The sequence below is a fragment of the Acomys minous genome (assembly GCF_964271855.1).
Source record: "Acomys minous genome assembly, chromosome: 11".
Lineage (NCBI taxonomy): Eukaryota > Metazoa > Chordata > Mammalia > Rodentia > Muridae > Acomys > Acomys minous.
In genome coordinates, this window is record NC_140492.1 from 80702937 (window position 1) to 80718114 (window position 15178).

The 15178-nt window shown below is 49.3% G+C and overlaps 1 protein-coding gene across 2 annotated transcripts; it reads right to left on the reverse strand.

Annotated features, from left to right (window-relative positions):
• Nucleotides 1-3931: 3931 nt before the first annotated feature.
• Nucleotides 3932-13505, reverse strand: NR2F1 (nuclear receptor subfamily 2 group F member 1). Of its 2 annotated transcripts, none has more exons than XM_084802549.1 (3): nucleotides 13038-13505; nucleotides 10027-10554; nucleotides 3932-4992 (listed from the first exon to the last, which is right to left on the reverse strand). In XM_084802549.1, the coding sequence occupies exons 1-3, from the start codon at nucleotides 13489-13491 to the stop codon at nucleotides 4712-4714; spliced, it is 1263 nt and encodes a 420-aa protein (XP_084658675.1). In that variant the 5' UTR covers nucleotides 13492-13505; the 3' UTR covers nucleotides 3932-4711. The 2 variants fall into 2 exon arrangements, with proteins under 2 accessions (XP_084658675.1, XP_084658676.1); XM_084802550.1 differs by lacking the exon at nucleotides 13038-13505 and adding an exon at nucleotides 11278-11958.
• Between the last annotated feature and the right edge of the window lie 1673 nt (nucleotides 13506-15178).

The following is a 15178-nucleotide window of genomic DNA, read 5'->3' on the forward strand; positions in this document are numbered from 1 at the left end:
TGGCCAACATGGAACCAGATGAGGCTTTGTCAGAGTATCTCTCAAATCCAAATCTTCAGCCCCAGATTTCAGAAAAGATGTCAGGTTTCACTCCCTTCCTCCACCTACCTCTGTGCCTTGCACAGGTGGTCGAAGCTTTCGTGAGTAGAGTTAGCAGGAAGAACTTCCAAGGAGAAAGGCTGGCGAGCAACTTTGGGTCTGATCCACCCACCGCCCACCCAACCCCTTGCTCTCCAGCCAGCTGGGGTCAGCAGCAGTCACAGCTCTCTGGTCCAAGATCTTGGACACAAGAGACGCTGAGCCCCTTTGCTACCGCTCCCAGGGGGAAAGGGTCTTCCCGAGCAAAGAAGTCCGAAGATAGATAAATAAATAGATAAATAAACAAACTCTGAAAGGGGGAGGGGGAGTTGGAAAATGGATTCCCTGACAAGAGGAGATAATAAATGAGAGGTGCTTTCAGATAGATATCTCAGACGTGAAATTGCGCCCAGCTGGTTGTGTAAGCAAACAAATAGTTTCATGTTAGGAACTCTCAACTTGTGGCTTGATGAATAGAACACGACAGAGGTAAATGGGTCTTAACTCATTTAGGAATACGACTCTTTGACTTCCCAAGTGAAAAGCCCAGTGACGCCACAGAGCCTTAACAGGCCCTGTAACAAGACTTTTATAAGTTGCCACTTCTGTCCCCCTCCCTCCCTCCCCGTGCCTCTTGCGGTCTCCTATTTGCAGGGCATTCAGGTGATTTGTTCTGAGGAACTGGGGAGCTCCCAAAACATGAGTCAGACACCGTGGGAAATAGAAGGACTACCTATGCATGGATAAAAGGAAAAAGAACATTTCCAAAAAAATAAACTCCCCCCACCCCCGCCACTGCCCTAAAGAGCTTGTGTTTGTGTTCTAGCTTTTCAGCTACTAAGGAGGGCCTAGAAGTGCAAGGTGAACGGGAGGCGACCTGACCCACATCACTGTTGCTGGGATTTCTTTCACTCCGCCTAGTCCCAAGTTAGAACTGCCTTAGGAAGAGTTGAATAGGCCAAAGGCCCTATTCTGCCTTGTCGTACCGGCTGCAAAGGCATGGCCTGGTTTCTCTAGCGATTTCTTGGAGAAACATGGTCTAATATTTTCCCGCTAAGGTAGTTTAAACCTACTTGAAAGCTCCTAAAGTTCCCTGGCGCCAGCACACGTTTGCATTAGAAAAGAGCATTAATCCTTCCTAAATCGTGGGTACTTTCGAGAAAGAAGTCACTTTACACCGGGGTTGCCTCAGTTTCCGCTGATTCTGGGGTATCCATGTTTTTTCCATGCCCCCTTAGTTAGTCTCCATTTTCCCAACTTTTGGGGGGCAGGCACCGGTGCTACTCCCCAAGAATGACTCACACCCTGCTTCGATGGCTCCCCCTGGCGCCTAGCATGAAAGCGGCTCACTATTGAGGGCTGCCCACCCGGCCACCCAGGCAGAAAAGGCTGCCACCTGCTCCACGTCGCCTCCTGTTCAGGCCCAGGACCACAGAAACTGCCAGAGCCTGAGAAAACACTAGGTGTACAATTCAGGCCACCACTGGAGCCTGTTGCCGGCTCATCTGGTTCCATAAGCACCCACTAAGGCCAGCCAAGAAGCCCCGGATGCTCCCTTGCTGGAGGCGGGTGCATCCCTGTTGTTAGTAGGCTCCAACAGCAGTTTAGGGCCCCCCTCCCCCGCCGCGGTCTTGGTTCCTCAACATTTCCTCAGGGTGAAAACTCTCTGTGTGTGTGTGTGCTGTGTCCTGTGCTCTGAAAGTGGAAGGTCGGTGGTTCAAGCAGCCTAGTGTGGGTGCGCAACAACCTGACCCCTGAATCTTGTGGTGTCCTCATTTATCGTAGACTCAAACCACAATTTCCTCTGCGCGTTTATTGCGGTAGAGCAGGGGGAACAAAACAAAACAAAACAACAACAACAACAAAAAACCTACTGCCCAGGATCTCCAAATCGGCCAGTGGGCATGCAAGGATCTCTACCTCGTCTTTCCTTCCTTCTCTGCTCTGGGTTTCCGGGCTACTGGAGGTGTCTCTGGGGAGACCTGCTCTTCTTTCCACATTATGAAGTGGCTAGGAGGTTGGGCCCAGGCTTACAAAAGTCTCTGGAATTCTCTGATTACCAGCACCCGCCTGACCCCAGTCAGCAAAAGGCAAATCATTGCAGACATCCCTGGAAACCTGAGGAAGTTCCTTACACATTTTGGACCCACGTGGTCCACCCTTTTCTTTCTTTTTCTTTTTCTTTCTTTCTTTCTTTCTTTCTTTCTTTCTTTCTTTCTTTCTTTCTTTCTTTCTTTCTTACACTGGGCACCTTGTGCTTGGGCATCCATATAGAAATTAATTGAAAAGTACACTTCTGAACTACGAAAAATGTTTATCTGTTTTCATCAGAGGGATCACGTTGTAATGAATATATTTACATCTCATTTCCAGAAGGCAGGAAAGACCGGTGAACTCTCCTGGCAGCTCGGCTCGGCTCCCCTCCCCCTCGGCGCCCTAGCTGTGGCCCACCCTCGAACCCACATTCCTCCCGTCCTCCCATCCTGGGAAGGCCCTGGATTAAACATGACTATCTCTGTCCCTCTGCAGATGTCTAGACTGCAGGAAAATTAATTTAGGCTCAAAGGCTCCACACCCACGCTGCAGAGCTTTGGTAGTCGTCTACTGGTCTGGTCCCAGAGACCTGGACCTACAGTGACATCCTGCACCTTAGATGCTGTGTGCTGTTTCTAGATTACTAGAAATGTCAAGCAGGTGGGGCTTGCTTAAGAATTTTGGAGACCTGGAGACTTCCAGACAGTAAAGTGTAATCACAAGATTACACATGAGTCCTGAAAGTGAGCTCTTGCCTCAGCCTGCCTGGGGTTAGGGGGTGTGTGTGTGTGTGTGTGTGTGTGTGTGGTTTTATTTTTAAAGATCTGGCTTTATTAATATGTTAAGGAAGCACTCCTTTGGCAGTATGTGTTCTCACAGCTCCAACTCAGATCCCATAAAACATTCATACTTTGAAAGCTGTCCCAGAGCTTGCCCCTCCACATGTACCCAGGTGGACACCTCAGTGAGAGAGGTCTGTCTTCCATAGGGCCACTGGGACCCATATAGCAGCACTTCAGGAAGGAAACCCATCCAGTTCAGCTTCCTGACTCCTACTCCTAGTTTCTGAGTCCAGCTTCCAAGTACCATAAAATGTGTTTGTGGGGTGGGATTGGGGTGGGGCTGCTGTCTACCCACCAGAGCTCCAGGTCCCACTGGGAAGCCCTGGACAAAACCTGGAAAGAAAGGCAAACCAACCTTAGGTGGGTAGCTCTCCAGGGATGCAAAAGAGGAACAAAGTCCAATTCATGGCGCTGGTGTCTCAGTTCTTGCCCAGAGGCTGGGAGAGGCAAGACCTAGAGCCAATAGCAAGTGGCTAGCTGTCCAGTCCATCCAGACTCAAAACCTTTGAACAGTGCCCCCACCCAAGCCCCCAAGAGCCTGCTGTGTTCGCCTTTGCAAATCCTCTCCAGCTTAGCAAGTTCCCCACCTCAGGTAGAATCTGGGCTGGGCGTGCTGACACTGGGACACTGAGGCAAGCTGTGAGGCCCAAGCCCCTGGAAATTATGCCCCAAAGGCAATGCAGCCTGCCCCATGCTCTGCCTCAGGGTTGCCCTCAGCATGAAAAATACAAAGACTTCTGTCTGCCACTGAGGCTTCAGCCCTCCCCTCCGACCCCATCCCACACAGCCTGGCCTTTCCTTCAGCTTTACAAAAGCAACACAGTGGCTGTCCTAAGAAATAGATGCAGCCATCTTAGCATTGGACCTTGAAAGCCCCCTCTGCCTCTCAGCAATCCAGAGCCTAACAATACTCAAGACAAATTATCCAGAGGCATCCCTTGCTCTGAGGGTACAGTTCAAGCAACCAGACACATGGGTTTTGCTAAATTCTTTTATTTTTGTTTAAATTTTCACTTCAATTTTAATTCTTGAAGAACAGCCTCGACAACATATATCGCACTCATTATAAGAAGCAAAGGGTTATATCAAAAATTATTAGTATAGAATCACAGGAAATCTGGTTTGGAACCAGAAAAAAATACAAAACAGATATAGATACATAGACACAGGACAATTTTTTTTATAATTATTTGGAAAATGTTATTTTCCCCTAATTCTTGTTCCTTTTTCTTTATGCGCATACGATGTTTAAATTTTACAAAAAAAATGAAAATAAAGACTAGTATTTTACAAAATGAATAGCAATGTTCAGTGTGTGTCTCTACATAGGATTCAGTCCACTTCCATATGAGTTGTTCTCTGTACAGAATATATCCACACCCATCCACAATAAATCCTGGAAGTCCATTAGAGTCCTTCTACTTTTAAATTTCTCATGATCCTCTCTTCCATTTTTTTTTTCTCCATTTTTCTCACCAGACACGAGGTCCTTTTTCCTTTCCCTTCCAATATACTTACAGATCAAATCCTAAATGAGTCTCTTTTTTTTTTCTCTCTCTCTCTCCTGGTTTGTAGCTCAGGTTGCATTCCTGCAGAGTGGGCTGTTCTTGTTTCCAGCCCCCCCCCTCCCCTCTGCCTGGCCTGCCTGGTCCATCATCCTAGCATCCCCAAAGGCTTTTGAGTCCTTGGTCAGGGTGAGTCCTCTTAGTCTCTAGGGGGTCGAGGGCAGGGGCAGGTGGGAAACACCCAAGCAAGGCCTAGGAGCACTGAATGGACATGTAAGGCCAGTTGAAACTGCTCCCGGACAGCAACATATCTCGGATGAGAGTTTCAATGGGGGTTTTACCTACCAAACGGACGAAGAAGAGCTGCTCGATGACAGAAGAGGACACTGTGCGAAGAGAGGGCAATCGCAGCAGCAGTTTGCCAAAGCGGCTGGGCTGGTTGGGGTACTGGCTCCTCACATACTCCTCCAGTGCACACTGCGATTTCTCCTGCAGGCTTTCGATGTGGGCAGCATCCGACAGGCCACAAGCATCTGCCAGAGCAGCCACAGGAGGGAGGGAGAGACAGGGGGGGGGGGACAGACTGTTAGGTGAGTGAGCAGTAAAGAAATACAAACCATTAATGTTTTGAGGAGAAAAGGAAAAAGAAATAGAAGAAGAAAAGAAACCCTTCCCTCTATGCCTCTTTGCTCCTTTTTATACCGTTCTCTTTCCCTATCCCTTATACAAATAAAAATAAATCCAACCCCCCACCATGTCTAGGGGAACAGAAGAGACACAGATGCACACAGAGGTACGACCTTGCCATGCCTTTGTTTTTCCTCTTTCACCTCTGAATTAAATAATGTACGATGGTGACTCCATGTTTGGTGCATAGAGCAACCTGTTCTCTCCTTGCAGGGGAGCATAATTCTGGCTGTGTCCGTACCAAGGGTGTTTGCCCCCTTCCCTTGTGATTTTAGGGTGCTTGGGACACAGCCTTGGAAGCAGTTTTAAAAGACTCCTTGGAGTCTCCCCTCAAGCTCAAATGACCCCAGCCAGCAAGCTCAAGGAGAACCTAGATTGTGTAGTGAATACACGTGGCAGGGGGTGAGGGACCACAAGCTGGCAGGACCAGGCATCAGCTCAAGCCCCTGCTATATAGCATTATAGGATTTGAGATCAACTATATATGCAAGCAAGGACTCTGCAACAAATCCTCAGTGAGAGTGGACACTCCTATCTGTTCCTGAGATCAAATAATTGAAAATTGGTCACATCTCTGTAAGCTGTATAATAATCAGGAGGAATGCGGCTCAGTTACTCCAGGCTGCAGAAAGAAGACATCTTCAACGACCAGACACAAAGCTAGGTTAGAGGCAGCTGATGCTCCTGTCTCAGAACTGGGGAGGGGGAATTAAAGATGGATTTGAGGGAGACAGGTTTCCTGTAGCAGGACCAAGGGAGAAGTAAACAAGGCACTTTTAAACAATGATGGCAACTGAAAACCTTTGTGTTTATTTCAAACCAACCAACGTGCCTTTTGGTGCTCTAAAAATATTTCAAGACGGCAGATTATCCTATATCCACTAGCCAGGGCCAAGCGAAGGGAGAAGAATGTGGAATCAGAGAAACAGAGTGAAACTTCCCCCCTTACTTCCTACGTTATTTCTTAATATTAATAATACATATTTTAAAAAATAGGAAGATCACAGAGGAACCCTTGGCCAGCCAGGAGGTTGACTAGAGATCAAAGACAGAATTTGCTAATATATAGATCTGGGAGGAAATTTATGTATGACAACACCTGTAAAAGGACATTGCATAATGGGGAAGTGTGACCCTAAGAAAACCACAAATTATTCAAAGCAGAACCTGTGTCTGCTGTTTCCATGCTGTGTATCCTTATAGTTCAAGAACTGAGCTTCACAAAAGCACTCTGCCACCTTCATCTACAAGGGTATGGCCTCAAGCAAATATATAAATAAAACTAGTGATAATTCAAGAACTTCTGAGGCACGTCTCCTTTGACCTCAGGTTTAGACTGGGTACCTCTCAGATGTCTAATTACTCCATTCAGCTGGTGCAGAGCATCCATATTGGTCTGAGTTTGGAAGCCAGGGAGATGATTACATCTAAAGCGGCCAGGACAGCCGCACCTTGAGTCTTTGCTGCTCAGAGAGGGGACTCTGAGGTCTGCCCTTGGGCCTGCTTTCTAACATAGCCTTGCTTAATGTCCATCAAACATACTTTGCATTTACTTATATCTGGCATCGCATACATTTTCTGTCCCTCGTGCCATGAGATAGTCTCAGCCACAATATGAGAAAGATCCACTGATATCCAAACAAATTTCCCCCTAAATATTCACATGGTGTCTCCTTAGGTCAGTAAAACATTAGGAACCCCTAGAGTACAAGGGCACTTTTTCATCCCCATATAGGTGACTCCAAGTAGGAGAGAGAGAGAGAGACCTAAACTGGTACACTTGGGTCCTCAACTGGCTGCTTTTATGTTCTTCCACCTTTGAGATGGAGTGCTTGGAGCTGGGTCTGCCTGTCAGGTACCAGTGCCCGTCCCAGTGGCCTTTATCCACCGGGAATCTTAGGTCTAGCGCAGCTTCACACACTACGTAATCACTCACCCCTGCAGTGGGCTTCTCCTATCTGCAGACGTTATGAGTGTTGGAACCAATTGGTGGGTTGTGGTGGCAAAGAGAGGTGAGCAAAGGGTGTAATTTAGTACATATTTGCACTCCATGAATTATACTCCAGATAAGAAAAGGAGACAGAATATACAAAAATCCATGTCTCACTTTTTATATGGTAGTGTCAATGTGGGAACCTTCAATATTTCTTCTACGGTATATGGAAAAGAAATTATGTAAATAAATAACCATTACTGCTCAAGCCCTCCCGGCTTAGCCTTTGTAGTGCAGAGAATGTATTTCATGTTGTGCATTCAGAAGAGTTTAGTGTTCAGGAAATATAGATGTAGCCAGCTGCCATAACTAGAAATCAAAGTTATTATTGTGTTGAAAATGGATTTATTGTATTTATGTTAACTAGATGGCTCTTTTCAGAGTCAGTCTCATTTATTTGAAGGAATATTTAGGTATATGAATTAAATATTTTTTTCAAAGTAAGTTCAGGTCATGACCTAGTCTTTGGATGCCGTCCAGAATATTAAGGATTAAACATACCATCCGGAGGCCAAATGTGAAAATCACCACAGGGGACCCCCCCGATGCCAGCTTCAAATACTTAGTCAGGGCAAGCCACATTGGACAATATGTCTAAAACTGTCTTTTCCATCATTCAAAGTTTGCTTAAAAGTTGGATGACTTAAGGAAGGCTTCCCATGAATTCCCTTCAGGCTAGCAATCAAAACAAGTTTAGTCAAAAGTGGAAATGTGCTGTATGGAAGGGGGGGGGGTGAATTACTCCTGACAGTTCTAGTTCCATTTTCAGATATTCTGCCTGCAATTTTACAACAAAATAATGTTATTGTTCACTTCTCAGCATCCCTTGTACCTTGAAGATTTGGTTCAAAAAACTTCTTTGGAAAACTTTTTTTTTTTCCCAGGGACTTTTTCACAGGAATCATTTAGGATGGAGAGTTTAAAAGCGAAACATGCATAATTCCACAATGTTCCTTGCAGCCCACACAATCCTAGGCCTCTTTCTGGCAAATGGCACAAGATCAGCAAAGTCAAGGGTATCCAGAGAAGTTTAGGGACGTAAGGAAAAGGGAAAAGAGACCTTTCCTGAGAAAACCTCTGTCCAGCTCCAAGCTACACTTCTGCTTTAAGACACTTCATTGGGTGAGATTTAAAAACCCTAGCTCTCCACACTGGCTTGCTTCCTGATGGATTTGGCTAAAGAGATGGGTAGAAGAGCGCCAGCCAGGCCTGGGCCTGCCAGAGTCAAAGTACCCTGCTTGCTGCTTCCCAGGCTCTTTGTCACTTTTGAAAAACACATTTCCTTCAAGAAGACTTATAAAGATAAAATGCATCCAAATACGGGGGAAGCTATTTAATAAATCTTGCATTTTGTTTTAAGTTTTGCACTTTCTCCCCTTGCAAAGAAGAACTCCCTCTCTCACTAACAGACCTGCATTTGCCCTGAAAGTAAAGGGGGGTGGGGGGCAAGTCCATGGCTCTGACCGCCTTGCATACAAATGAGCTGTTCTTGTCTAAATAAATTATCTGCTGTTCAGATCGATATTAATACTACATTTGCTACATTACAATATTGTGCAAATTTAAGAGTCATTTTAATACAATGTAAATATGATTCTTCATGCATGGAAGTCAAGAAACGTTGATAGATTATCCCAATGCTTACTGTTCAACAAGGCCTTGGGAAAAAAAAATATATGTATTTTGCCATCTCTTCTCAAGAATTGTTTTAATTTGGCTTTTGGAGGGCCTGGCTCTGGGATAGATTTATTAGAATGGTTTATTTGTTCTCCTAACGGAGGAATTAAAAACAATAATGCCAATAACAGTGGCAAAATTGCAGCTAACCTTACTCATAGTGGGCAGGGCCCCAAACCCATCTAAGCAGCTCTGCCCCAACCAGGGTTCTTTCTTGCTTTGTTTGTATTTCCCAGTAATTGTTACTGTTACCTGCTGTCCCTGGTGTCTATATGTTTCCCTCTTGCAGGTTCCAATAATAAAAGGCAGATAGTGTTCTCACAAGCTCAGACCAGAGCCGTTCAAAGGCAACGTTAGTGCACTTTCCTGGAAGTTAATTTGAACCATCTATCATAAGAGAGATTGTTAACATGCGTGCTACCACCGCCTATACTTAATTTGATATTTTTTTAAGGCACCCTTTCAAATTTCCAGTGTTCTTGTGTTTTGCATAGCTATGAAATTTATCTCCCGGCCCGGAATCCTCTCATGCTTGGGGGTTTTACAGTATTGCTTTTGTTTTTTATCTTTCTTGTTTAGATCGAATCCGTTTTTTACGACCCTCAATAACCTCAGCAACTGCAAACATGAATGGTTTCCGATAAGGGAAAATCAGGCAGCAATAAAGCGGGATTATTTATGATTTATTTGTGAGTATTCTTCTCGTTCCGCCTCTGTCTGTGTCTCTCTGTCGGGAAACTCATCCAAGGAGAGTGCCACACAGAGTAGGAAGCCACCTTCCCACGTTCTCTTCTTTCTGTACCGTTCCTCCCCCAGAAACGCTGAGCTCTGGTACACACACACACACACACACACACACACACACACACACACACACATACACACATCCATAGTGCACTGCTTCTCCCCTCCCCAGTCGCACAGTCCCCTCAGTCTAGGGTCGCGCGAGGTCCAGGCCATTAGGCCAGGCCGCCGGCCTCACCGGAGACTCCTCAGCCCCAGCACCGCTACGCTCTCAAGATGGCAGCGGCGCGGCCCGCGACATCCACGTATGGAGGCTGCAGACCCTGGGCAGGCCCAACGTGGGTCGAGGGTCCGGCCTCACAGCGACCGTGGAGGCGCGGGGGACGCAGGAAGCTGGGCACCCGCCGCGTGGTGCCCAGGCGCCAGCTCCGGGCACAGCCTGCCCTCCCCGCGACCGCATCCTCACCTGACGTGAACAGCACGATGGCTTTGAGGCAGCTGTATTCGGCCGAGTCGACGTGCAGCGCCTTGAGCTTCTCCACCTGTTCCTGAAAGATGCGGATGTGGTCCATGAAGGCCACGACGCGGTCCGCGGACATGGGTGAGGCATGCAGGCCCGCAGCGGCCAGCAGCGGCGCCACGTGCAGGGGCATGGAGCACTGGGCCGCGTTGAGCACGAACAGCTCGCTCCAGGTGAGGCGTAGCAGAGACACCTGGTCGGTGATCTGCAGATCCGGGAAGAACGGGATGTTGCGTGCCCACTCGACGGCGCTGAAGAGGAGGCGTGCGGCCAGCTCGCAGATGTTCTCGATGCCCATGATGTTGTTGGGCTGCATGCACTGGCTGCCATAACGCGACGTGGGGTAGGGCTCTGCGCGCAGCAGCAGCGAGATGTAGCCAGACAGGTAGCAGTGACCATTGAGGGGATCCCCGTTTGTGAGTGCGTACTGGCCTGGATTGGGCTGGGTTGGAGGCATTCTTCCTCGCTGAACCGCTGACAAAAAGAAAGAGAGAAAAGAGGCAATGTGCATCCAGGAGGCTTGTGAATACTGCCGAGCCGCAGCGCACCCAGCGCAATGCAGTTTTTTCCTGCAGTCTCACTCTCCCGAAGCATCTTCTCCTGCTGGCTCTCACTCACAGACCACACTGATAGGAAATCTGGAATGAAGTCCTCTACCTTCACCGGTAGATATTTCCAGCCAGAGTCTGCATCCCTGGCTATATGAGCCAGGGATGAACTAGGCCTGACTGCAAGGCCCCTAGTTCAGGATGGCTAAGAAAGTATCACCTAGCCTCCCAGCTACTAAGAACCAACACGCAGATAAATGAAGCCCCATTCATCCTTCCAGAAAGATACAAATCAAAGTTAAAAAAAAAAAAAAGTGAAACCTGAGAAAGGCTGTGGTACCAGCCATAAGCCTTAGTGCACTTGCAAGCAAGCAGCGTTTAGTGCATAAAATGTTCCTATAATCTCTAAAGCGCTACAGAATTAGCTTTAAAAGAGATACAAGTTACATATCTTACTGAGCACTTAAAAGTTTTGTCCACCAGCAAGCATCACACACACACACACACACACACACACACACACACACACACACACAAACACACACACACACCTCCTCCCCTCTTTCCTCCTCCTGGCTGCCCCATACAAAGTTCTCGCCATTAAAAGCAACAAGAAAATTGAAAAAATTCAAGAAAAAGTTGAACTTACAGTAGCCAAACATTATTGAAAAAAGTAGGAAATATAATTAATGTCTGTCCTGTGCGGTGCCACTGCAACCTGCAGCCAGCTTTTGCCCAGCGAATGCACGAGCTTGCAACTGCAAAAACACTGGATTCATTAACCATCTGAATGCAAAACGTAAGCATGCTTTGAGTTCTTAAAGCTGACCAAAGTTTTTTTTTTTTATGTGTATGTTTTACTTCAACAGTGCCAGCATTTTAAATTGCCATGTAAACAAAGACAACTTTAGGGAAAGTTAGGGCCACTGAACCGTCCCCCCCCCCCAACAAATCAGCAGAGATAGGTCCATGTCTACAGAGCTGTCCTATATCAGGTTGTGCTGCTTTTTTTTGGGGGGGGGGTGTTCTAATTCCAACAAGAGTTCCAGTACAATGTGTGTTCTTGAAATACAATGATTAGAATACTTTTTCTAATTATAGTTTTGAACTTGGCAGTTATTTTTCAATTAAATGAGAGCACAATTCAAAGTTGTTGTATTTTCCCCCCCTCAGATGCCTACACAATCTCCCTGGAGCTAGAAATGAAGTCGTCATATTTGCCTTCTCCTTGAGATCTGAAGGAATTCAATTTCTTTTCTTGTGGCATATAAAATATAATTTTCAAGTCAATTACAAGAAGAAGTAATCTACAGTCTGCAAAATTGACTGGTTCACTAATTGACTATATCTTTAATGATTGTCAGGAGATAAACTTTAAGTATAAACCGCTAAATGTATTTGTAAGAAAAGTGCTCCATCTTATGCCACAAGAACATGAAGCATATCTAAATTCAACATCAAAAGTTCTGTTTAATAAAAAAACAAAAACCCATACAGCACATCGATTAAATGATGCCGAAGCTCATGCCAGCTGCAGTCTATGCATTATAGCCAAATCATAAGCATCGGTAAATGCCGTTGTAAATTGTAATTTGTATGCAGTATTTAAGCAGAGGGTGGAGTTTGATGAAGAAATAAAACGAGTATCAAGTATTAAAAATGACACTACTATGAAGGCAAGGTTCAGTCACAAACTTTCCTTTCAGAGTATAGGGGTGAAAACAAGGCCACAGCTCGGGAGGAGGCGGCCCCAGATCCCTGAAGAGGAGACAGAACCAGTGAGCAGGCCAGAAGCCCCCCTTCCCCCCTAATTAGACCTACAAGTGCAATAAATCTCACTCCTCTTTTTCCAAGCTAAGCTTCCTAAAGGATGATGGCGGCAATGAATCTACAGTTCAGGGTCCTCCAGTCCCAGCCCTCTCCCATTACAAATAAAGGGTATGGTGATGAGGAGAAAGTGAAATGAAAAAACAGCAGCAGCAGCAGCAACAACAACAACACAGAAGCAGTTTTCTGCGGGAAATAAGCACCCCTGCCCAAGTTCATGCCAGCACAGCCCCAAGCATCCTCACACACAGGCGAGAGCGAGACACACACGGAGCACATCCAACAGAGGAAGGGAGGGATTTTTTAAGCCACAGCTCACGATCCCAGGGACACAATCCTGAGCAGGCAGCGGGCGGGGTAGAGGAGCCAGGGAGAGGAGCGCAGGCCGGGAGGGGGAGGCAGCGGCAGCGAGCTGGGGGGGGGGGCACGCTGGGGGAGGAAAGCAGCAAGGATTGGGAAGCCCGGACCGGCTGGGGACCACAGGAGCCCCATCCCCACAGCCACAGCCACCAGGGCGAGAGAGAAAGAAAGAGCAGGGAGGCGGGCGAAGCGCAGGGAGAGAAGCAGAGAAGAAATATTCACCTTCCCGCCTCATGCCCACTTTGAGGCACTTCTTGAGGCGGCAGTATTGGCACTGGTTGCGGTGGTGCTGGTCGATGGGACAGTTCCTGTTGGCACGGCATGTGTAAGTTAAGTTCCTGCGGACGCTCCTCTTGAAGAAACTTTTGCAGCCCTCGCAGGTGAATTGGCCGTAGTGCTTGCCGCTCGACTTGTCCCCGCACACCACGCACTCGATGTGCTGCTGGCTTTGGCCTGAACCGGGCGGGCCCTGGCCCTTGTCCCCCGCCGTGCCGGGGGTGGCGGGCGCTCCGGGCTGGCCCGGGGTCTGCGGCGTGTGCGGCGCGCCGGAGCCCGCCTGCTGCTGCTCGCCGCCGCCGCCGCCGCGGGCTGCCTGCGCTGCGGGGTTGGGGCCGCCGGGGTTGCCCCCGGCCACGTCGTCCTGCGGATCTCGCCAGCTGCTAACTACCATTGCCATATCTTTGGGCCCGGGGAGCGCTGGGGGGAGCCGAGCTGCTCGCCGAGGGCCGAGGGGCGCGCGGGCGCGCTGGGAGGGGAAGGGGAAGGGGAAGGGGGGAGGGGGAGGGGGCGGGGGGCCCACCGGGCGCCCCGGGGTCGCCGGAGCCGAGCCCGAGCCGGGCACCGGCCTCTGCCTGCGCCGCCGCCGCTGCCGCCGCCGTTACTGCCTTGGCCGCCCCGCTGCTGCTGCGCGCCCGCCCGCCCTGCTGGCGTTTTGTTGTGGTTCCTGCTGTTTTCTTTCTCTCTTTTTGCAGCCCCCCCAGGCTCTCAGGCTCCCCCCCCCAACACCCCTGCTCCCCTCGCCCGCTCCCCCCGCGCTCCGTTCCTGGGGGGGCCACGCTCTCTCTCCCCCCTCCCCACCCCCCGGCAAGCGAGCTCCCTTCTCTCGCTTTTTTCTTCTTCCCCAAGTTGCAAAATCAGAAATGGCACAGGCGGCAGCCGGGAGCGGCGCGGGGCGCAGCGCCGGGGGCGGCGGGCATGGGCCACGGCGCGCGCACACACTCGCCCTCCGCCTCGCCCGCACCCCCGCGCACACACACACTCGCACACACACTCGCTCACCCGCGCCGGGCGCCCGCCCGCCGGCCGGCCGCTCGAGCTACGCGCAGCGCGCGGGCTGAGCCGACATAGAGGAAGCGGCGAGGGCGGCGGCGGCGGCGGCGGCGGCGGTAGAGGAGGAGGTCGCGGCTGCAGGCGCCGCTGGAGGAGCCGCCTCGGCTGCTGCTGCGAGCGCCGCTGGAGGAGCTGGGGCCCGGGCGGGAGTCCGAGCTGGAGTCGGGGCCGCAGCCGGAGTGCGTGCCGAGGCCGGGGCTGCCCGCGCCGCCGCCGCTGTCCCGGCGGGAGCCCTCGCCTGATTTCAAGAGTGCAGGAAGCCTGGAGAGCCGAGCAGGATGCGGAGAGAAGCAGCCGAAGACGATCAGGGCGCTCGGGTGTCGGGGGGCCAGGTCCAGGGCCGGACACAGCCAGCCATTCAGGAAGGCAGCGCTGGAGAGCGGGAGGCAGCCGGCGAGGAAGATCACACACTTTGCTCTTTTTGTTGTGCGGGTGGCGCCGGGTCCTCTCTGCCTTCTTTCGGGAGGTGACGGAAGGGGGAGAAAAATATGAGATAATTCACGCCGGCGACGAATTCACAGCGAAATAGAAAAAAAATAAAAATCAGAAGAAAATACTTGAGGAAAAAAAGGAAAAAGAGAAAGCGAGAGAGACATCCAAAGTAGGTCGAATAAATAATCCTCTTCTTTTCCTCTTTCTTGCTCTTCTGCTTCTTCTGCTATAACACACAGAGCTAGTTAAAAAAACCCTGGAGATCGCCCAAAAATGTTCTTTTTTTAGTATTTTAAATAAGTGCTCTTCAGCCGGGAACCAACACCCTCCCTCCAAAAAAAATCATATATATATATGTGTGTGTGTGTGTGTGTGTGTGTGTGTGTGTATAAAATAACGATAAGAAGAATACGCAGGGGGTGCCTCCTCCTCTTTTACAAGTTTAGTCTTCTCTCTTCTGCAGGAAAGGAGTGAAAGAGAAAAGGAGGAGGGAGGGAAAGAGGAAAGGGGACAACTAGTAGACTATGTAAGAAAAGGAAAGGGGAGAGGTAGGGCAAGAGGAGAGTGGGGGAGAGAAGGGAGAGGAGGGAGAGAGGGGTGAA